This window comes from Mobula hypostoma, chromosome X1 (assembly GCF_963921235.1).
Source record: "Mobula hypostoma chromosome X1, sMobHyp1.1, whole genome shotgun sequence".
NCBI lineage: Eukaryota > Metazoa > Chordata > Chondrichthyes > Myliobatiformes > Myliobatidae > Mobula > Mobula hypostoma.
In genome coordinates this window covers 23,395,929-23,422,039 of record NC_086128.1, presented here as the reverse complement: position 1 = coordinate 23,422,039, position 26,111 = coordinate 23,395,929, and the positions used below count along the sequence as shown (strand labels likewise).

The following is a 26,111-nucleotide window of genomic DNA, read 5'->3' as shown; positions in this document are numbered from 1 at the left end:
CCAATTCACCGAGCATATTTAAAGCGGCGGTTGACAGAGAGAAGGCAGGGGAATGGAGTTGAGAGGGATAATATTTCAGCTATGATGGAAAGGCAGAGTAGACTTAGCCTAATTCTAAGACCACACCTTATTGTCTGTGATCTTATAACCCTAAAGTAGAAGTTTTTTGCCACAGAAAGGAAGGTGAAACCACTGATTTTCTAGTTCCATGCCTGCTTCGATGTGTGGCCATCAGTGTTGAAGGGGTGAAACTGGATGGGAAGATGTGAAACAATGCATGACTTGGTAGGGACAAGGGCTTCAAAGGCAAATCAACACTGGATCAAGCGATAAAGGAAGCTGCTGGAAATTGGTGGGGAAAATGGGGAGAGTAACTTTTTCCCCGGGATTAGTGTCTATGGGCTATTGACAGACAGAGAACATGGATAGTTAAGGAAATGAGGAGGTGGTTAAAGCTCAAAATAGCAGCATCTATCATTAAGGATTCTGACCATCCAGGCCACGCCTTCGTCTTGCTGCTACCATTAGGCAGCAGGTACAGAAGTTGGAAGTCCCATACCACCAGGTTCAGGAACAGCTACTTCCCTTCAATCATTTGGTTCTTGATTCAACCAAAAAATCCCCAATCCTCCCTCAGCAATGGAACACTATGGATCACATCTTGCACTACTATGGACTTGTCTCTGACCATGTCTTTGCTTTCTTTTTGCTCTAAGGTCTTGCTTTTGCATACTCTTTTTTTCACTATTCTTTATAGTTTATGTATAAATTATGTTCTATTTGTTGTCTCTACCTATGAACCTGTGGTGCTGCTGCGAGCAAGTTTTTCATCGTACCTGTACCTCACTCTACGTATGATAACAATCTCGACTTGACTTGCCTTGAGGTAGCCGAACAATGAAACAAAACCTTGAACTTGATAATGCCACATAAGGTGATGAGAAATGACTACCTCTTAACAAATCCACTCACAGATGAGAAAATGAAAGGCCAATCAAACTCATTCAAATATATTTGAAGTTCAACTCAGTTCTCTGTTCTGGCTGGTGTTCACCTCTACACACCTGTATCAGCAGTGTTGGGGTTGAAGACGGTGTTGGTGTAGGTGACGAACTGAAGCTGCCGGTTCAGGTTGTCCACCTGAGAGCTCAAGAGGGACAGGTGCATCTGCCCAACACCTTCGATTGTCACGTCATCGACCTCAGCTGCCACGTCAAAAGTCCCCAAAGATGCTGTCAGGCTCACCTATAAAGAAAAGACTACATTCTTTGCCAGTCTGCCAATCCAGATCGACTGATATCCAGGGTTGATTGAATTGGGGGTTAGTCAGCTTTAGGGTTTGTTTTATGCAGATCCATGCATTTTGGTTTCAAATGTCATGATCGAACTTACCAACTGTGCTATATAAACTTGGTACTGTCATCAATAAATTCAATATTATAGAAATTTTAGAATGACATTGACTTCCCAGTCAACTTCTTATAATTCTGCATGGTTCTGCATATCAGTGAGGTTGAACAACCTGCCTGTTGTTTCCCTGTCTGTTTTACATATTGTACATCACAAAACTTCCTCATAAGAGCTGATGTCCCTTTTCTGAAAACAATCAGTGAAAGGAAATGAACGACACTGCTCATTGGAATGGCAGTAAAACTGATAACCCAGTACCAACAGCACCTTACTGATGCTGAAGGATCCATTTTTAGGACAATTGGAAGTCGCTGCTATTGATACACGATACAATTTAGGTTCAGATTTATACAAGTTAAAAAGAGATATGATAAATTTTCTGGTGGACCCAATAAATTTTAAAAGAGTGGGAAACAGACAGTCAGAACTCTGTCTATGGACACACACAGTCCCTCACACTCTGGAGCCTATCTGTGAATAAACACTCCACTCAATCTCTGGACCTTGTCTGTGAATACACAATCCCTCCCACTCTGGACACAATCTGTGAACACACACACCACCCACATACCAGAGGCTGACTGTGAACAAACACTCCACACACACTCTGGACCCAGTCTGTGAATAAACACTCCACTCACTCTCTGGACCCTGTCTGTCAATAAACACTCCATTCACTCTCTGTACCCTGCCTGTGAATAAACACTCAATTAACACTCTGGACCCTGTCTGTGAATAAACACTCCACTCACTCTCTGGACACTGTGTGTGAATAAACACTCGACCCATACACTGGAGCCTGTCTGTGAACATCGACACTCTGTTCACACTCCGGACCTTGTTTGTGAATAAACACTCCACTCACTCTCTGAACACGATGTGTCAATGAACACTCCACCCAAACACTGGAGCCTGTCTGTGAACTCGGACACTCTGCTCACACTCTGGACCATGTCTGTGAATAAACACTCCAGTCACTCTCTGGACCCCGTCTGTGAATAAACACTCCACTCACATACTGGAGCCTGTCTGTGAACAAACACTCCCTCCCACTCTGGACCCTGTCTGTGAATAAACACTCCACTCACTCTCTGGAACATGTCTGTGAATAAACACTCCATGCACTCTCTGGATCCTGTTTGTGAATAAACACTCCACTCACTCTTGGTACCTTGACTGTGAATAAACACTCCCCCCTACTCTGGACCCCGACTGTGAATAAACTCTCCACTCACTCTCTGAACCCTGTCTGTGAATAAACAATCCACTCACACTCTGGACGCTGTCTCTGAATAAACACTCCATTCACTCTCTGGACCTTGTCTGTGAATACACACTCCCTCCCACTCTGGACACAATCTGTGAACACACACTCCACCCACATACCAGAGCCTGACTGCGAACAAACACTCCACACACACTCTGGACCCTGTCTGTGAATAAACACTCCACTCCCTCTCTGGACCCTGTCTGTGAATAAACAATCCCTCCCACTCTGTACCCTGCCTGTGAATAAACACACCCTCCCACTCTGGACCCTGTCTGTGAATAAACACTCCACTCACTCTCTGGAGCCTGTCTGTGAATAAACACTCCACTCACACTCTGGATGCTGTCTGTGAATAAACACTCCACTCACTCTCTGTACCCTGTCTGTGAATAAACACTCCCCCCTACTCTGGACCCTCTCTGTGAATAAACACTCCCCGCAATTCTGGACCATGTCTGTGAATAAACTCTCCACTCACTCTCTGAACCCTGTCTGTGAATAAACAATCCACTCACACTCTGCACGCTGTCTGTGAATAAACACTCCATTCACTCTCTGGACCTTGTCTGTGAAAACACACTCCCTCCCACTCTTGTCACAATCTGTGAACACACACTCCACCCACATACCAGAGCCTGACTGCGAACAAATACTCCACACACACTCTGGACCCTGTCTGTGAATAAACACTCCCTCCCACTCTGTACCCTGCCTGTGAATAAACACTCAATTAACACTCTGGACCCTGTCTGTGAATAAACACTCCACTCACTCTCTGGACACTGTGTGTGAATAAACACTCCACCCACACACTGGAGCCTGTCTGTGAACACGGACACTCTGTTCACACTCTGGACCCTGTCTGTGAATAACACTCCACTCACTGTCTGGACACTGTGTGTGAATAAACACTCCACCCAAACACTGGACCCTGTCTGTGAACTCGGACACTCTGCTCACTCTCTGGACCATGTCTGTGAATAAACACTCCAGTCACATCTCTGGACCCCTGTCTGTGAATAAACACTCCACTCACTCTCTGGACCCTGTCTGTGAATAAACACTCCCTCCCACTCTGGACCCTGTCTGTGAATAAACACTCCACTCACTCTCTGGAGCCTGTCTGTGAATAAACACTCCACTCACACTCTGGATGCTGTCTGTGAATAAACACTCCACTCACACTCTGGACCCTGTCTGTGAATAAACACTCCACTCACTCTCTGGACCCTGTCTGTGAATAAACACTCCATGCACACTCTGGACCCTGTCTGTGAATAAACACTCCACTCACTCTCTGGACCCTGTCTGTGAATAAACACTCCACCCACACACTGGAGCCTGTCTGTGAACTCGGACACTCTGTTCACACTCTGGACCCTGTCTGTGAATAAACACTCCACAGACACTCTGGACCCTGTCTGTGAATAAACACTCGACTCACTCTCTGGACCCTGTCTGTGAATAAACACTCCACTCACTCTCTGGACCCTGTCTGTGAATAAACACTCCACTCACTCTCTGGACCCTGTCTGTGAACACGGACACTCAGTTCACACTCCGGACCCTGTTGGTGAATACACACTCCACTCACTCTCTGTACCTTGTCTGTGAATAACGGACAATCTGTTCACACTCCGGACCCTGTTTATGAATAAACACTCAACTCGCTCTCTGAACACGGTGTGTCAATGAACACTCCACCCAAACACTAGAGCCTGTCTGTGAACACAGACACTCTGTTCACTCTCTGGACCCTGTCTGTGAATAAACACTCCACTCACTCTCTGGACCCGGTCTGTGAATAAACACTCCACCCACATACCAGAGCCTGACTGTGAACAAACACTCCACACACACTCTGGACCCTGTCTGTGAATAAACACTCCACTCACACTCTGGACCCTGTCTGTGAATAAACACTCCACTCACTCTCTGGACCCTGTCTGTCAATAAACACTCCATTCACTCTCTGGACCCTGTCTGTGAATAAACACTCCACTCACTCTCTGGACACTGTGTGTGAATAAACACTCCACCGAAGCACTGGAGCCTGTCTGTGAACTCGGACACTCTGCTCACACTCTGGACCATGTCTGTGAATAAACACTCCAGTCACTCTCTGGACCCCGTCTGTGAATAAACACTCCACTCACATACTGGAGCCTGTCTGTGAACAAACACTCCCTCCCACTCTGGACCCTGTCTGTGAATAAACACTCCACTCACTCTCTGGACCATGTCTGTGAATAAACACTCCACTCACTCTCTGGACCCGGTCTGTGAATAAACACTCCATTCACTCTCTGGACCCTGTCTGTGAATAAACAGACAACTCACTCTCTGGAGCCTGTCTGTGAATAAACACTCCACTCACACACTGGAGCCTGTCTCTGAACACGGACACTCTGTTCACACTCTGGACCCTGTCTGTGAATAAACACTCCACTCACTCTCTGTGCCCTGTCTGTGAATAAACACTAGATTCACTCTGGAACCGGTCTGTGAATAAACACTCCACTCATGCTCTGGGCCCTGTCTGTGAATAAACACTCCACTCACTCTCTGTACCTTGTCTGTGAATAAACACACCCCTCTACTCTGGACACTCTCTGTGAATAAACACTCCCCGCAATTCTGGACCATCTCTGTGAATAAACACTCCATTCACTCTCTGGACCCTGTCTGTGAATAAACACTCCCCCAACTCTGGACCCTGTCTGTGAATAAACTCTATACTCACTCTCTGAACCCTGTCTGTTAATAAACATACTACTCACACTCTGGATGCTGTCTGTGAATAAACACTCCACTCACTCTCTGGACCTTGTCTGTGAATACACACTCCCTCCCACTCTGGACACGATCTGTGAACACACACTCCACCCACATACCAGAGCCTGACTGTGAACAAACACTCCACTCACACTCTGGACCCTGTCTGTGAATAAACACTCCACTCACTCTCTGGACCCTGTCTGTGAATAAACACTCCACTCACTGTCTGGACACTGTGTGTGAATAAACACTCCACCCACACACTGGAGCCTGTCTGTGAACACGGACACTCTGTTCACACTCCGGACCCTGTCTGTGAATACACACTCCACTCACTCTCTGTACCTTGTCTGTGAATAAACACTCCTCGTTACTCTGGACCCTGTCTGTGAATAAACTCTCCACTCACTCTCTGAACCCTGTCTGTGAATAAACAATCCACTCACATTCTGGACGCTGTCTGTGTATAAACACTCCACTCACTCTCTGGACCTTGTTTGTGAATACACACTCCCTCCCACTTTGGACACAATCGGTGAACACACACTCCACCCACATAACAGAGCCTGTCTGTGAATAAACACTCCACTCACGCTCTGGACCCTGTCTGTGAATAAACACTCCCTCCCACTCTGGACCCTGTCTGTGAATAAACACTCCACTCGCTCTCTGAACACTGTGTGTGAATGAACACTCCACCCAAACACTGGAGCCTGTCTGTGAACACGGACACTCTGTTCACACTCTGGACCCTGTCTGTGAATAAACACTCCACTCACTCTCTGGACCCTGTCTGTGAATAAACACTCCACTCACATACTGGAGCCTGTCTGTGAACAGACACTCCCTCCCACTCTGGACCCTGTCTGTGAATAAACACTCCACTCACTCTCTGGATCATGTCTGTGAATAAACACTCCACTCACTCTCTGGACCCGGTCTGTGAATAAACACTCCATTCACTCTCTGGACCCTGTCTGTGAATAAACAGACAACTCACTCTCTGGAGCCTGTCTGTGAATAAACACTCCACTCACACACTGGAGCCTGTCTCTGAACACGGACACTCTGCTCACACTCTGGACCCTGTCTGTGAATAAACACTCCACTCACTCTCTGATCCTTGTCTGTGAATAAACACTAGATTCACTCTGGACCCTGTCTGTGAATAAACACTCCACTCACACTCTGGACCCTGTTTGTGAATAAACACTCCCTCCCACTCTGGATCCTGTCTGTGAGTAAACACTCCACTCACTCTCTGGACCATGTCTGTGAATAAACACTCCACTCACTCTCTGTGCCCCGTCTGTGAATAAACACTCCCCGCTACTCTGGACCCTCTCTGTGAATAAACACTCCCCGCAACTCTGGACCCTGTCTGTGAATAAACACTCCATTCACTCTCTGGACCCTGTCTGTGAATAAACAGACCACTCACTCTCTGGAGCCTGTCTGTGAATAAACACTCCACCCACACACTGGAGCCTGTCTCTGAACACGGACACTCTGTTCACACTCCGGACCCTGTCTGTGAATAAACACTCCACTCACTCTCTGAACACTGTCTTTGAATAAACACTCCACTCACACTCTGGACCCTGTCTGTGAATAAACACTCCACTCACTCTCTGGACCCTGTCTGTGAATAAACACTCCCTCCTATCTGGACCCTGTCTGTGAATAAACACTCCACTCACTCTCTGGACCCTGTCTGTGAATAAACAATCCACTCACACTCAGGACGCTGTCTGTGAATAAACACTCCACACACTCTCTGGACCTTGTCTGTGAATACACACTCCCTCCCACTCTGGACACAATCTGTGAACACACACTCCACCCACATACCAGAGCCTGACTGTGAACAAACACTCCACACCCACTCTGGACCCTGTCTGTGAATAAACACTCCACTCACTCTCTGGACCCTGTCTGTGAATAAACACTCGACTCACTCTCTGGACCCTGTCTGTGAAGAAACAGACAACTCACTCTCTGGAGCCTGTCTGTGAATAAACACTCCACCCACACACTGGAGCCTGTCTCTGAACATGGACACTCTGTTCACACTCTGGACGCTGTCTGTGAATAAACACTCCACTCACTCTCTGGACCTTGTCTGTGAATACACACTCCCTCCCACTCTGGACACAATCTGGGAACACGCACTCCACCCACATACCAGAGCCTGACTGTGAACAAACACTCCACACCCACTCTGGACCCTGTCTGTGAATAAACACTCCACTCACTCCCTGGACTCTGTCTGTGAATAAACACTCCACTCACTCTCTGAACCCTGTCTGTGAATAAACACTCCATTCATTCTCTGGACCCTGTCTGTGAATAAACACTCCACCCACATACTGGAGCCTGCCTGTGAACAAATACTCCACTCACACTCTGGACCCTGTCTTTGAATAAACACTCCACCCACTCTCTGGGCCCTGTCTGTGAATAAACACACCCCTCGACTCTGGACACTCTCTGTGAATAAACACTCCCCGCAATTCTGGACCATCTCTGTGAATAAACACTCCATTCACTCTCTGGACCCTGTCTGTTAATAAACATACTACTCACACTCTGGATGCTGTCTGTGAATAAACACTCCACTCACTCTCTGGACCTTGTCTGTGAATACACACTCCCTCCCACTCTGGACACGATCTGTGAACACACACTCCACCCACATACCAGAGCCTGACTGTGAACAAACACTCCACAGACACTCTGGACCCTGTCTGTGAATAAACACTCGACTCACTCTCTGGACCCTGTCTGTGAAGAAACAGACAACTCACTCTCTGGAGCGTGTCTGTGAATAAACAATCCACCCACACACTGGAGCCTGTCTCTGAACACGGACACTCAGTTCACACTCCGGACCCTGTTGGTGAATACACACTCCACTCACTCTCTGTACCTTGTCTGTGAATAAACACTCCTCGTTACTCTGGACCCTGTCTGTGAATAAACTCTCCACTCACTCTCTGAACCCTGTCTGTGAATAAACAATCCACTCACATTCTGGACGCTGTCTGTGAATAAACACTCCACTCACTCTCTGGACCTTGTCTGTGAATACACACTCCCTCCCACTCTGGACACAATCTGTGAACACACACTCCACCCACATACCAGAGCCTGACTGTGAACAAACACTCCACACACACTCTGGACCCTGTCTGTGAATAAACACTCCACTCCATCTCTGGACCCTGTCTGTGAATAAACACTCCCTCACTCTCTGGACCCTGTCTGTCAATAAACACTCCATTCACACTCTGGACCCTGTCTGTGAATAAACACTCCACTCACTTTCTGGACACTGTGTGTGAATAAACACTCCACCCACACACTGGAGCCTGTCTGTGAACTCGGACACTCTGTTCACACTCTGGACCCTGTCTGTGAATAAACACTCCACTCACTCTCTGGACCCTGTCTGTGAATAAACACTCCACTCACATACTGGAGCCTGTCTGTGAACAAACACTCCCTCCCACTCTGGACCCTGTCTGTGAATAAACACTCCACTCACTCTCTGGACCATGTCTGTGAATGAACACTCCACTCACGCTCTGGACCCGGTCTGTGAATAAACGCTCCATTCACTCTCTGTACCCTGTCTGTGAATAAACAGACAACTCACTCTCTGGAGCCTGTCTGTGAATAAACACTCCACTCACACACTGGAGCCTGTCTCTGAACACGGACACTCTGTTCACACTCCGGACCCTGTCTGTGAGAAAACACTCCACTCACTCTCTGATCCTTGTCTGTGAATAAACACTAGATTCACTCTGGAACCGGTCTGTGAATAAACACTCCACTCATGCTCTGGGCCCTGTCTGTGAATAAACACTCCACTCACTCTCTGTACCTTGTCTGTGAATAAACACACCCCTCTACTCTGGACCCTGTCTGTGAATAAACACTCCACTCACACTCTGAACGCTGTGTGTAAATGAACACTCCACCGAAACACTGGAGCCTCTCTGTGAATACGGCCACTCTGTTCACACTCCGGACCCTGTCTGTGAATAAACACTCCACTCACTCTCTGAACACTGTCTTTGAATAAACACTCCACTCACTCTCTGGACCCTGTCTGTGAAGAAACAGACAACTCACTCTCTGAACCCTGACTGTGAAAAAACAATCTACTCACACACTGCATGCTGTCTGTGAATAAGCACTCCACTCACTCTCTGGATCTTGTCTATGAATACACACTCCCTCCCACTCTGGACACAATATGTGAACGCACACTCCAATCACATACCAGAGCCTGACTGTGAACAAACACTCCACACACACTCTGGACCCTGTCTGTGAATAAACACTCCACTCACACACTGGAGCCTGTCTGTGAACAGACACTCCCTCCCACTCTGGACCCTGTCTGTGAATAAACACTCCACTCTCTATCTGGACCATGTCTGTGAATAAACACCCCACTCACTCTCTGGACCCTATCTGTGAATAGAAACTCCCCCCGACTCTGGACACTCTCTGTGAATAAACACTCCCCGCAACTCTGGACCCTCTCTGTGAATAAACACTCCATTCACTCTCTGGACTCTGTCTGTGAAGAAACAGACAACTCACTCTCTGGAGCCTGTCTATGAATAAACACTCCACCCACACACTGGAGCCTGTCTCTGAACACGGCCACTCTGTTCACACTCCGGACCCTGTCTGTGAATAAACACTCCATTCACTCTCTGAACACTGTCTGTGAAAAAACAATCTACTCACACTCTGGACGCTGTCTGTGAATAAACACTCCACTCACTCTCTGTACCCTGTCTGTGAATAACCACTCCCCGCTACTCTGGACCCTGTCTGTGAATAAACTCTCCACTCACACTCTGAACCCTGTCTGTGAAAAAACAATCTACTCACACTGTAGACGCTGTCTGTGAATAAACACTCCACTCACTCTCTGGACCTTGTCTGTGAATACACACTCCCTCCCACTCTGGACACAATCTGTGAACACACACTCCACCCACATACCAGAGCATGACTGTGAACAAACACTCCACACACACTCTGGACCCTGTCTGTGAATAAACACTCCACTCCATCTCTGGACCCTGTCTGTGAATAAACACTCGACTCACTCTCTGGACCCTGTCTGTGAAGAAACAGACAACTCACTCTCTGGAGCCTGTCTGTGAATAAACACTCCACCCACACACTGGAGCCTGTCTCTGAACATGGACACTCTGTTCACACTCTGGACGCTGTCTGTGAATAAACACTCCACTCACTCTCTGGACTCTGTCTGTGAATAAACACTCCACTCACTCTCTGAACCCTGTCTGTGAATAAACACTCCATTCATTCTCTGGACCCTGTCTGTGAATAAACACTCCACCCACATACTGGAGCCTGCCTGTGAACAAATACTCCACTCACACTCTGGACCCTGTCTTTGAATAAACACTCCACTCACTCTCTGGGCCCTGTCTGTGAATAAACTCACCCCTCGACTCTGGACACTCTCTGTGAATAAATACTCCCCGCAATTCTGGACCATCTCTGTGAATAAACACTCCATTCACTCTCTGGACCCTGTCTGTGAATAAACACTCGACTCACTCTCTGGACCCTGTCTGTGAAGAAACAGACAACTCACTCTCTGGAGCGTGTCTGTGAATAAACAATCCACCCACACACTGGAGCCTGTCTCTGAACACGGACACTCAGTTCACACTCCGGACCCTGTTGGTGAATACACACTCCACTCACTCTCTGTACCTTGTCTGTGAATAAACACTCCTCGTTACTCTGGACCCTGTCTGTGAATAAACTCTCCACTCACTCTCTGAACCCTGTCTGTGAATAAACAATCCACTCACATTCTGGACGCTGTCTGTGAATAAACACTCCACTCACTCTCTGGACCTTGTCTGTGAATACACACTCCCTCCCACTCTGGACACAATCTGTGAACACACACTCCACCCACATACCAGAGCCTGACTGTGAAGAAACACTCCACACACACTCTGGAATCTGTCAGTGAATAAACACTCCCTCCCACTCTGGATTCTGTCTGTGAATAAACACTCCACTCACTCTCTGGACCGTGTCTGTCAATAAACACTCCATTCACACTCTGGACCCTGACTGTGAATAAACACTCCACTCACTTTCTGGACACTGTGTGTGAATAAACACTCCACCCACACACTGGAGCCTGTCTGTGAACTCGGACACTCTGTTCACACTCTGGACCCTGTCTGTGAATAAACACTCCACTCACACTCTGGACCCTGTCTGTGAATAAACACTCCACTCACTCTCTGGACCCTGTCTGTGAATAAACACTCCACTCACATACTGGAGCCTGTCTGTGAACAGACACTCCCTCCCACTCTGAACCCTGTCTGTGAATAAACACTCCACTCACTCTCTGGACCATGTCTGTGAATGAACACTCCACTCACGCTCTGGACCCGGTCTGTGAATAAACGCTCCATTCACTCTCTGTACCCTGTCTGTGAATAAACAGACAACTCACTCTCTGGAGCCTGTCTGTGAATAAACACTCCACTCACACACTGGAGCCTGTCTCTGAACACGGACACTCTGTTCACACTCCGGACCCTGTCTGTGAGAAAACACTCCACTCACTCTCTGATCCTTGTCTGTGAATAAACACTAGATTCACTCTGGAACCGGTCTGTGAATAAACACTCCACTCATGCTCTGGGCCCTGTCTGTGAATAAACACTCCACTCACTCTCTGGATGCTGTCTGTGAATAAACACACCCCTCTACTCTGGACCCTGTCTGTGAATAAACACTCCACTCACACTCTGAACACTGTGTGTGAATGAACACTCCACCGAAACACTGGAGCCTGTCTGTGAATACGGCCACTCTGTTCACACTCCGGACCCTGTCTGTGAATAAACACTCTCCCTGACTCTGGACACTCTCTGTGAATAAACACTCCATTCACTCTCTGGACCCTGTCTGTGAAGAAACAGACAACTCACTCTCTGAACCCTGACTGTGAAAAAACAGTCTACTCACAGACTGCATGCTGTCTGTGAATAAACACTCCACTCACTCTCTGGATCTTGTCTGTGAATACACACTCCCTCCCACTCTGGACACAATCTGTGAACGCACACTCCAATCACATACCAGAGCCTGACTGTGAACAAACACTCCACTCACACTCTGGACCCTGTCTGTGAATAAACACTCCACTCACTCTCTGGACCCTGTCTGTGAATAAACACTCCACTCACTCTCTGGACCCTGTCTGTGAATAAACACTCCACTCACTCTCTGGACCCTGTCTGTGAATAAACACTCCACTCACTCTCTGGACCCTGTCTGTGAATAAACACTCCCCCCGACTCTGGACACTCGCTGTGAATAAACATTCCCCCCAACTCTGGACCCTCTCTGTGAATAAACACTCCATTCACTCTCTGGACCCTGTCTGTGAAGAAACAGACAACTCACTCTCTGGAGCCTGTCTATGAATAAACACTCCACCCACACACTGAAGCCTGTCTCTGAACACGGACACTCTGTTCACACTCCGGACCCTGTCTGTGAATAAACACTCCACTCACTCTCTGAACACTGTCTGTGAAAAAACAATCTACTCACACTCTGGACGCTGTCTGTGAATAAACACTCCACTCACTCTCTGTACCCTGTCTGTGAATAACCACTCCCTCCCACTCTGGACACAATCTGTGAACATCCAACAATCCACCCACATACCAGAGCCTGACTGTGAAGAAACACTCCACACACACTCTGGACTCTGTCAGTGAATAAACACTCCCTCCCACTCTGGATTCTGTCTGTGAATAAACACTCCACTCACTCTCTGGACCGTGTCTGTCAATAAACACTCCATTCACACTCTGGACCCTGACTGTGAATAAACACTCCACTCACTTTCTGGACACTGTGTGTGAATAAACACTCCACCCACACACTGGAGCCTGTCTGTGAACTCGGACACTCTGTTCACACTCTGGACCCTGTCTGTGAATAAACACTCCACTCAGATAATGGACCCTGCCTGTGAATAAACACTCCACTCACTCTCTGTACCCTGTCTGTGAATAAACACTCCACTCACATACTGGAGCCTGTCTGTGAACAGACACTCCCTCCCACTCTGAACCCTGTCTGTGAATAAACACTCCACTCACTCTCTGGACCATGTCTGTGAATGAACACTCCACTCACGCTCTGGACCCGGTCTGTGAATAAACGCTCCATTCACTCTCTGTACCCTGTCTGTGAATAAACAGACAACTCACTCTCTGGACCCTGTCTGTGAATAAACACTCCACTCACACACTGGAGCCTGTCTCTGAAAACGGACACACTGTTCACACTCCGGACCCTGTCTGTGAGAAAACACTCCACTCACTCTCTGATCCTTGTCTGTGAATAAACACTAGATTCACTCTGGAACCGGTCTGTGAATAATATCTCCACTCACACTCTGGGCCCTGTCTGTGAACAAACACTCCACACACACTCTGGACCCTGTCTGTGAATAAACACTCCACTCCCTCTCTGGACCCTGTCTGTGAATAAACACTCCCGCCCACTCTGGACCCTGTCTGTGAACAAACACTCCACTCACTCACTGGACCCTGTCTGTCAATAAACACTCCATTCACACTCTGGACCCTGTCTGTGAATAAACACTCCACTCACTGTCTGGACACTGTGTGTGAATAAACACTCCACCCACACACTGGAGCCTGTCTGTGAACACGGACAATCTGTTCACACTCCGGACCCTGTTTATGAATAAACACTCCACTCGCTCTCTGAACACAGTGTGTCAATGAACACTCCACCCAAACACAATGAACACTCCACCCAAACACTGGAGCCCCTCCCTGAACTCGGAAACTATGTTCACACTCTGGACCCTGTCTGTGAATAAACACTCCACTCACACTCTGGACCCTGTCTGTGAATAAACACTCCACTCACTCTCTGGACCCTGTCTGTGAATAAACACTCCACTCACATACTGCAGCCTGTCTGTGAACAGACACTCCCTCCCACTCTGGACCCTGTCTGTGAATAAACACTCCACTCACTCTCTGGACCATGTCTGTGAATAAACACTCCACTCACTCTCTGGACTCGGTCTGTGAATAAACACTCCATTCACTCTCTGGACCCTGTCTGTGAATAAACAGACAACTCACTCTCTGGACCCTGTCTGTGAATAAACACTCCACTCACACTCTGGACCCTGTCTGTGAATAAACACTCCACTCACTCTCTGGACCCTGTCTGTGAATAAACACTCCACTCACACACTGGAGCCTGTCTGTGAACAGACACTCCCTCCCACTCTGGACCCTGTCTGTGAATAAATACTCCACTCTCTATCTGGACCATGTCTGTGAATAAACACCCCACTCACTCTCTGGACCCTATCTGTGAATAGAAACTCCCCCCGACTCTGGACACTCTCTGTGAATAAACACTCACCGCAACTCTGGACCCTCTCTGTGAATAAACACTCCATTCACTCTCTGGACTCTGTCTGTGAAGAAACAGACAACTCACTCTCTGGAGCCTGTCTATGAATAAACACTCCACCCACACACTGGAGCCTGTCTCTGAACACGGACACTCTGTTCACACTCCGGACCCTGTCTGTGAATAAACACTCCACTCACTCTCTGTACCCTGTCTGTGAATAAACACTCCCCGCTACTCTGGACCCTGTCTGTGAATAAACACTCCACTCACTCTCTGGACCCTGTCTGTGAATAAACACTCCACTCACTCTCTGGACCCTGTCTGTGAATAAACACTCCACTCACACTCAGGACGCTGTCTGTGAATAAACACTCCACTCACTCTCTGGACCCTGTCTGTGAAGAAACAGACAACTCACTCTCTGTAGCCTGTCTGTGAATAAACACTCCACTCACTCCGTCGACACTGTGTGTGAACAAACACACCACCCACACACTGGAGCCTGTCTATGGACACAGACACTCTGTTCACACTCCAGACCCTGTCTTTGAATAAACTCTCATTCACTGTCTGGACACGGTGTGTGAATAAACAATCCACCCTCACAGTGGAGCCTGTCTGTGAACACGGACACTTTCTTCACACCCCAGACCCTGTCTGTGAATAAACACTCCACTCACTCTCTGGACCCTGTCTGTGAATAAACACTCCACTCACTTTCAGGACCCTGTCTGTGAATAAACACTCCCTCCCACTCTGGACCCTGTCTGTGAATAAACAATACACACGCTCTCTGGACCCGGTCTGTGAATAAACACTCCACTCACACACTGGACGCTGTCTGTGAATAAACACTCCACTCACACTCTGGACGCTGTCTGTGAATAAACACTGCATTCACTCTCTGGACCCTGTCTCTGAATAAACACTCCACTCACTCCCTCGACACTCTGTGTGAATAAACACACCACCCACACACTGGAGCCTGTCTGTGAACACGGACACTCTGTTCACACTCCAGACCCTGTCTGTGAATAAACACTCCACTCACTCTCTGTGCCCTGTCTGTGAATAAACACTCCCCCCTGCTCTGGACCCTGTCTGTGAATAAACACTCCACTCACTCTCTGGACCCTGTCTGTGAATAAACACTCCACTCACTCTCTGGACCCTGTCTGTGAATAAACACTCGCTCCCACTCTGGACCCTGTCTGGGAAGAAACACTCCCTCCCACTCTGGAATCTGTCTGTGAAGAAACACTCCCTCCCACTCTGGACACAATCTGTGAACACACACTCCACCCACATACTGGAGCCTGCCTTTGAATAAACACTCCACTCACACTCTGGACCCTGTCTGTGAATAAACACTCCCTCCCACTCTGCAACGTGTCTGTCAATAAACAGTCCACTCAGCCTCTGGACACTGTGTGTGAATAAACACTACACCCACACACTGGAGCCTTTCTGTGAACAAGGACACTCTGTTCATACTCCAGACCCTGTCTGTGAATAAACACTCCCCCCTACTCTGGACCCTGTCTGTGAATAAACACTCCACTCACTCTCTGGACCCTGTCTGTGAATAAACACTCCATTCACTCTCTGGAACCTGCCTGTGAATAAACACTCCACTCACACTCTGGACCGTGTCTGCCAATAAACACTCCACTCAGCCTCTGGGCACTGTGTGCGAATAAACACACCACCCACACCCTGGAGCCTGTCTGTGAACATGGACACTCTGTTCATACTCTGGACCCTGTCTGTGAATAAACACTCCACTCACTTTCAGGACCCTGTCTGTGAATAAACACTCCCTCCCACTCTGGACCCTGTCTGTGAATAAACAATACACACGCTCTCTGGACCCGGTCTGTGAATAAACACTCCACTCCCTCTCTGGACCCTGTCTGTGAATAAACACTCCCGCCCACTCTGGACCCTGTCTGTGAACAAACACTCCACTCACTCACTGGACCCTGTCTGTCAATAAACACTCCATTCACACTCTGGACCCTGTCTGTGAATAAACACTCCACTCACTGTCTGGACACTGTGTGTGAATAAACACTCCACCCACACACTGGAGCCTGTCTGTGAACACGGACAATCTGTTCACACTCCGGACCCTGTTTATGAAGAAACACTCCACTCGCTCTCTGAACACAGTGTGTCAATGAACACTCCACCCAAACACAATGAACACTCCACCCAAACACTGGAGCCCCTCCCTGAACTCGGAAACTATGTTCACACTCTGGACCCTGTAGGTGAATAAACACTCCACTCACACTATGGACCCTGTCTGTGAATAAACACTCCACTCACTCTCCGGACCCTGTCTGTGAATAAACACTGCACTCACATACTGCAGCCTGTCTGTGAACAGACACTCCCTCCCACTCTGGACCCTGTCTGTGAATAAACACTCCACTCACTATCTGGACCATGTCTGTGAATAAACACTCCACTCACTCTCTGGACTCGGTCTGTGAATAAACACTCCATTCACTCTCTGGACCCTGTCTGTGAATAAACAGAAAACTCACTCTCTGGAGCCTGTCTGTGAATAAACACTCCACTCACACTATGGACCCTGTCTGTGAATAAACACTCCACTCACTCTCTGGACCCTGCCTGTGAATAAACACTCCACTCACACACTGGAGCCTGTCTGTGAACAGACACTCCCTCCCACTCTGGACCCTGTCTGTGAATAAACACTCCACTCTCTATCTGGACCATGTCTGTGAATAAACACCCCACTCACTCTCTGGACCCTATCTGTGAATAGAAACTCCCCCCGACTCTGGACACTCTCTGTGAATAAACACTCCATTCACTCTCTGGACCCTGTCTGTGAAGAAACAGACAACTCACTCTCTGGAGCCTGTCTATGAATAAACACTCCACCCACACACTGGAGCCTGTCTCTGAGCACGGCCACTCTGTTCACACTCCGGACCCTGTCTGTGAATAAACACTCCACTCACTCTCTGTGCCCTGTCTGTGAATAAACACTCCCCCCTACTCTGGACCCTGTCTGTGAATAAACACTCCACTCACTCTCTGGACCCTGTCTGTGAATAAACACTCCACTCACTCTCTGGACCCTGTCTGTGAATAAACACTCCACTCACACTCTGGACCCTGTCTGTGAATAAACACTCCACTCACTCTCTGGACCCTGTCTGTGAATAAACACTCCACTCACTCTCTGTACCCTGTCTGTGAATAAACACTCCACTCACTCTCTGGACACTGTCTGTGAACAAACACTCCACCCACACACTAGAGCCTGTCTGTGAACACAGACACTCTGTACACACTCTGGACCCTGTCTGTGAATAAACACTCCACTCACTGTCTGGACACTGTGTGTGAATAAACAATCCACCCTCACAGTGGAGCCTGTCTGTGAACACGGACACTTTCTTCACACCCCAGACCCTGTCTGTGAATAAACACTCCACTCACTCTCTGGACCCTGTCTGTGAATAAACACTCCACTCACTTTCAGGACCCTGTCTGTGAATAAACACTCCCTCCCACTCTAGACCCTGTCTCTGAATAAACAATCCACTCGCTCTCTGGACCCGGTCTGTGAATAAACACTCCACTCACACACTGGACGCTGTCTGTGAATAAACACTCCACTCACACTCTGGACGCTGTCTGTGAATAAACACTGCATTCACTCTCTGGACCCTGTCTCTGAATAAACACTCCACTCACTCCCTCGACACTGTGTGTGAATAAACACACCACCCACACACTGGAGCCTGTCTGTGCACACGGACACTCTGTTCACACTCCGGACCCTGTCTGTGAATAAACACTCCACTCACTCTCTGTACCCAGTCTGTGAATAAACACACCCCTCCACTCTGGACCCTGTCTGTGAATAAACACTCCACTCACTCTCTGAACACTGTCTTTGAATAAACACTCCACTCACTCTCTGGACCCTGTCTGTGAATAAACAAACACTCGCTCCCACTCTGGACCCTGTCTGGGAAGAAACACTCCCTCTCACTCTGGAACCTGTCTGTGAATAAACACTCCCTCCCACTCTGGACACAATCTGTGAACACACACTACACCCACATACTGGAGCCTGCCTGTGAATAAATACTCCACTCACACTCTGGACCCTGTCTGTGAATAAACACTCCCTCCCACTCTGCAACGTGTCTGTCAATAAACAGTCCACTCAGCCTCTGGACACTGTGTGTGAATAAACACTACACCCACACACTGGAGCCTTTCTGTGAACAAGGACACTCTGTTCATACTCCAGACCCTGTCTGTGAATAAACACTCCCCCCTACTCTGGACCCTGTCTGTGAATAAACACTCCACTCACTCTCTGGACCCTGTCTGTGAATAAACACTCCATTCACTCTCTGGAACCTGCCTGTGAATAAACACTCCACTCACACTCTGGACCGTGTCTGCCAATAAACACTCCACTCAGCCTCTGGGCACTGTGTGCGAATAAACACACCACCCACACACTGGAGCCTGTCTGTGAACATGGACACTCTGTTCATACTCTGGACTCTGTCTTTGAATAAACACTCACTCACTGTCTGGACACCGTGTGTGAATAAACACTCCACCCACACACTGGAGCCTGTCTGTGAATACGGACACTCTGTTCACACTCCCGACCCTGTCTGTGAATAAACACTCCCCACTACTCTGGACCCTGTCTGTGAATAAACACTCCATTCACTCTCTGGAACCTGTCTGTGAACAAACACTCCACTCATACTCTGGACCCTGTCTGTGAATAAACACTCCACTCACTCTCTGGACACTATGTGTGAATATACACTCCACCCACGCACTGGAGCCTGTCTGTGAACACGGACACTCTGTTCACACCTCGGACGCTGTCTGTGAATAAACACTCCCTCGCACTCTGAACCCTGTCTGTGAATAAACACTCCACTCACTCTGTGGACCCTGTCTGTGAATAAACTCTCCCCCCGACTCTGGACCCTGTCTGTGAATAAACACTCCACTCACATTCTGGACGCTGTCTGTGAATAAACACTCCACTCACTCTCTGGACACTGTCTGTGCATAAACACTCCACTCACTCTGGAACCTGTCTGTGAATGAACACTCCCTCCCACTCTGGACACAATCTGTGAACACACACTCCACCCACATACTGGAGCCTACCTGTGAACAAATACTCCACTCACACTCTTGACCCTGCCTTTGAATAAACACTCCACTCACTCTCTGGACTCTGTCTGTGAGTAAACACTCCCCCCAACTCTGGACCCTGTTTGTGAATAAACACTCCACTCACACTCTGGACCCTGTCTGTGAATAAACACTCCCTTCACACTCTCGACCCTGTCTGTGAATAAACACTCCATGCACTCCCTGGACACTGTGTGTGAATAAACACTCCACCCACACACTGGAGCCTTTCTGTGAACACGGACACTCTGTTCACACTCCAGACCCTGTCTGTGAAGAAACAGACCACTCACTCTCTGGACCCTGTCTGTGAATAAACACTCCACTCACTTTCGGGACCCTGTCTGTGAATAGACACTCCCTCTCACTCTGGACCCTGTCTGTGAATAAACAATCCACTCGCTTTCTGGACCCGGTCTGTGAATAAACACTCCACTCACACACTGGACGCTGTCTGTGAATAAACACTCCACTCACACTCTGGACGCTGTCTGTGAATAAACATTGCATTCACTCTCTGGACCCTGTCTCTGAATAAACACTCCACTCACTCCCTCGACACTGTGTGTGAATAAACACACCACCCACACATTGGAGCCTGTCTGTGAACACGGACACTCTGTTCACACTCCAGACCCTGTCTGTGAATAAACACTCCACTCACTCTCTGTACCCTGTCTGTGAATAAACAGTCCATTCACTCTCTGGAACCAGTCTGTGAATAAACACTCCACTCACACTCTGGACCCTGTCTGTGAATAAACACTCCACTCACTCTCTGGACACTATGTGTGAATATACACTCCACCCACACACTGGAGCCTGTCTGTGAACACGGACACTCTGTTCACACTCCGGACGCTGTCTGTGAATTAACACTCCACTCACTCTCTGAACACTGTCTGTGAAGAAACACTCCCTCGCACTCTGAACCCTGTCTGTGAATAAACACTCCACTCACTCTGTGGACCCTGTCTGTGAATAAACACTCCCCCCGACTCTGGACCCTGTCTGTGAATAAACACTCCACTCACACTCTGGACGCTGTCTGTGAATAAACACTCCACTCACTCTCTGGACCCTGTCTGTGAATAAACACTCCACTCACTCTCTGGACCCTGTCTGTGAATAAACACTCCATTCACTCTCTGGACCCTGTCTGTGAAGAAGCAGACCATTCACTTTCTGGAGCCTGTCTGTGAATAAACAGTCCACTCACACTCTGGACGCTGTCTGTGAATAAACACTCCACTCACTCTCTGGACCCTGTCTGTGAAGTAACAGACAATTCACTCTCTGTAACCTGTCTGTGAATAAACACTCCACTCACTCCGTCGACACTGTGTGTGAATAAACACACCACCCACACACTGGAGCCTGTCTGTGAACACGGACACTTTGTTCACACTCTAGACCCTGCCTGTGAATAAACACTCCACTCACTCTCTGTACCCAGTCTGTGAATAAACACTCCCTCCCACTCTGGACCCTGTCTGTGAATAAACAATCCACTTCTACTTTGGGCCCTGACTGTGGACTCAAACTCCTTCACACACACACACACACAAACACACACTCACACACACACTCACTCAAGACACCCACCTTACGTTGCACACTGAGTGACCCAGGTACCAAACTATAAGGATTTCTAAACAGATGCCAGCTTATAGGTGTTTTCCTCTAATTCTATTTCTGAAAAGCATCTTAAATGAGTATTCATTAAGCCAATTCATCCCTCTATATAGCAAGTAACCTGAAGTGATCTATTCATCCTCAAGCATACAGTGTTTTCTTAAAGTTTCCTTTATTAAAGCTAGTTGGCAATAAAAATCTTACCACAAAGAGACGCTGCGATTTTGCTTGCAGACTCAGACCTATGATAAAAAATCAACCATTTGAGACAGATTAAACCAAATGAAACAGATTCAAACTGGTCTTTGTCTCTGGACCAGGCTGTGAGTTTGCGACTCATTTGAGATAGACACACACAAGACTGCAGATGCTGGGATTTTGAGCGAAAAAAAACAAATTGCTGGGGGATCTCAACGGGTCAGGCAGCATCTGTGGATGGAAATGGACAGTCGTGCCTTCGGGTCCAGATGGAGGTTCTCAATGCAAATGATCGACTATTTCTCGCCAGAGATAAGACCATAAGACATAAGAGCAGAATTAAGCCATTTGGCCCATTGTGTCTGCTCTGCCAATCAATCCTGGCTGATCCTTATTTCCCCTCCTCAGCCCCACTCCCCAGCCTTCTCCCCGTAACCTTTGATGCCGTATCCAATCAAGAACCTATCAAACTCTGCCTGTAATACTATGGGCTCTTAACTTGGTAAGCAGCCTTATGTGTGGCACCTTGTCAAAGGCCTTCTGAAAGTCCAAATACACAATGTCGACTGCATTCCTTTTGTCTATTCTGCATGTAACTGCTCAAAGAATTCTGAAGGGCTCGTCAGGCAAGATTTTCCCTTTTGGAAACTATGGTGATCTTATCCTATCTTGTCCTGTGTCACCAAGTACACCATAAGCTCATCCTTAACAATTGACCGCAACATCTGCTGCTTTCCCCCTTTCTGAAAGAGTGGAGTGACATTTGCAGTTTTCCAGTCCTCTGGCACCAATCCAGAGTCCAATGATTTTGAAAGATCATTACTAATGCCTTCACAATCTCTATCACACCCTCTTTCAGTTCATCTGGTCCGGGTGACTTAGGTACCTTCAGGCTTTTCAGCTTTATGAGCACCTTCTCCCTTGTAATAGTAATTGCATGCACTTCTCTTCCCTCATACTCTTCAACATCTGGCACACTGTTAGTGTCTTCCACAGTAAAGATTGATGCAAAATATTCATTTAGTTCATCTGCCATCTCCTTGGCCCCTGTTATTATTTTTCCGGTCTCATTTTCTTGTGGTCCTATATCCACTCTCATATTTCTTTTATTTTTTACATACTTGCAAAAGCTTTTACTATCCACTCTGATATTGTTTGCCAGCTTGCTTTCATATTTCATCTTTTCCCTCCCAGTGATTTAGTTGCTCTCTGCAGGGTTTTAAAAGCTACCCAATCTTCCATCTTACTGGTAATTTTTGCTTTGTTGTGTGCCCCCTCTTTTGCGTATACATCAGCTTTGACTTCCCATGTCACAGTTGTACTATTTTGCCATTTGAATATTTCTTTGTTTTTGTTTTTGGAATACATCTACCCTGCACCTTCCTCATTTTTCCCAGAAACTCACGTTGTTGCTGCTCTGCTGTCATCTCTGCCAGCAGTTCCTTCCAATTTACTTTGGCCAACTCCTCTCTCATACCACTGTAATTTCCTTTACTCCACTGAAATACTGCTACATCAGACTTTACTTTCTCCCTATCAAATTTCAAGTTGAACTTAATCATCTTCCGATCACTGCCTCCTAAGGGTTCTTTTACCTTAAGTTCCCTAATCACCTTTGTTTCATTACATAACACCCAATCTAGTATAGCTGATCCCCTAGTAGGCTCAACAATAAACTACTCTAAAAAGCCACCTCATAGGCATTCAACAAACTCATTCTCTTGAGATCCATTTCCAACCTGATCTTCCCAATCAACCTGCTTGTTGAAATCTCTCATGACTATCATAACATTGCCCTTTTGACATGCAACATTGCTCTTTTGAGATGCTGCCTGACCCCCTGAGTTCCTCCAGCAGTTTGTTTCATGCATCTGAGATGGTCACAGACATGAACCCCAGCCTATTCTGGGTTGGCCGAACTCCCCCATTTGGAGGGTATAGTTGGGGGTCACTCCTGCCGCCTCTGTTGGGACGTGTGTGAATGAGGACATTATAGAGTCCCATGTCCGAATTGGTTCATGCCCATTTAAGCTAGTTCAAAGTTCAGGCTAAATTTATTATCAAAGTACATACAGTGTATATCACCATATACTACTTTGAGATACATTTTCTTGCAGGTATTCACAGCAGAACAAAGAAGTACAGCAGAATCAAAGAAGAAAACTACACACAAAGACTGATAAGCAACCAGTGTGCAAAAGAGACCAACTGTGCAAATACAAATAAGTAATTAAATAAATAATATCGAGAACATGAGTTGTAGAGTCCTTGGAAGAGAGTTCATAGTTTGTGGAATCGGTTCAGTGTTGAGATGAGTGAAGTTATCAATGATGGTTCATCTAGTCTCATTTGCCTGTGTTTAGCCCACATCTTTCTAAACCTTTCCTGTCTGTGTACCTTGTCCAAAGTACCTTTTAAATGTTGCTAATGTACCTACCTTGTCCACATTGGATGTGGATAGCATCCAGCTCATTTGTGATGCCTCCACAGTTGAATTGCTTGCAATAGGCAGTGAAGGCTTATGTTTGAGGACAGGCTCTGGGCTGAGCGAAGCCAGGTGGGATCAAGAGTCGACATCTTCATTGAAGAAAATGATTATTAAAATCAATCTCTTCCACTCATTAGAGATATTTATCAGGATGACTGTGTACGCACAGCCCTTAGCATTGTCAATGATCCCTCCCATCCATCCAACAATCTCTTTGACCCTCTACCATCAGGCAGGAGGTACCATAGCATTAGGACAAGAACTGCTAGGATGGGAAACAGCATCTTTCCCCAGGCTGTAAGACTACTGAACTCCCTAACACCACCCAGGTCTCATCATGCATGAAGCGGCAGTAAAGTATACTGCTTACTTTTTAACTTGTATCATAAATGCACCTTATTATTTGTTCATTTATTTGTGGTAATATTACTTTATGTGTGTGAGTTATATGTACTGTGTTATGCACCTCGGTCTGGAGGAGCATTGTTTCATTTGGTGATATACATGTAGACAGTTGAATGACAGTAAGCTGAACTTGAACTTGAAATTGTAAAATAAAACAAAAATGGGGGGGTGTGATAACTATCCCCTGGAACAAAAGGAGCTGCCATGCTATGGATGAGATGAGTAAGGAGAGCAGTAGACGGACTCAACACCAATGTCGACTGGCAGAAAGCTGGTGACATGGCAGAGCATAGAGTGCTCAAGGTTCAAAGTTCAAGTAAATTTATTATCAAAGTATATATATGCCACCATATACAACCCTGAGATCTATTTTCTTGTGGACATTGATTGTAAATCCAAGAAACACAATAGAATTGATGAAAGATTGCACCCTACAGGGCAGACAAAAAGCCACTATGCAAAAGAGAGCAAACTGTGCAAATACAAAAAGGAAGAAACATAAATAATAAATAAATTAATAATATTGAGAACATGAGATGAAAATTCCTTGAAAGTGAGTCCATGGGTTGTATTAGTTTGCAAATGGATCATTACAGGAAAGAGAAAAGGCTGAAAACACTCAGCAGGTCAGGCAGCATCTGTGGAGGGAGAGACAGAGCCAAAATATGTGTGCTTCCAATGTTTTCTGTTTTTATTTCAGATTTCCAGCATGTGCTGTTTTATTATTTTTTTGTTAACAACAGCTGCTAAAAGTAGATAAGGTCAGAATTTTGTGAAGTAAGTCAAACACAGAAGTACTGGTAGAGTTGTTAATATATGTAATTACTGAAGAAGCCTGTGGCTGCATGATGCATTACACACTACAACACCTCAATAACCCAGGAACTTCTGCGACGGTCCTGTTTGTTGACTTCAGCTCGGTGTTCAACACCATCGTCCCAGAAATCCTCCACTCCAAACTCACCCAGCTCACTGTCTCCCCCGCCATCTGTCAGTGGATCACAAGCTTCCTGACTGACAGGGTGCAGCAAGTGAGGCTGGGGAGCATCATTTCTAGCACCCGGACAATCAGTACCGGTGCCCCCCAGGGATGTGTGCTCTCCCCACTGCTCTTCTCCCTTCGCACTAATGACTGCACCTCACAGGATCCATCTGTTAAACTCCTGAAGTCTGCAGACGACACAACTGTCA

General features: G+C 47.2%; 1 protein-coding gene across 4 annotated transcripts in view; it reads right to left on the bottom strand.

Annotated features, from left to right (window-relative positions):
• LOC134340586 (beta-1,4 N-acetylgalactosaminyltransferase 1-like) overlaps positions 1-26,111 on the bottom strand; it is an 89,685-nt gene that overhangs the window by 41,673 nt on the left and 21,901 nt on the right. For all 4 annotated transcript variants that reach the window (XM_063038007.1, XM_063038005.1, XM_063038006.1 and 1 more), the window contains 2 exons: positions 22,034-22,071; positions 1,065-1,245 (listed from right to left, as the gene is read on the bottom strand). In XM_063038007.1, coding sequence (XP_062894077.1) covers positions 1,065-1,245; positions 22,034-22,071 — 219 coding nt within the window. The remainder of the gene's footprint in view (positions 1-1,064; positions 1,246-22,033; positions 22,072-26,111) is intronic.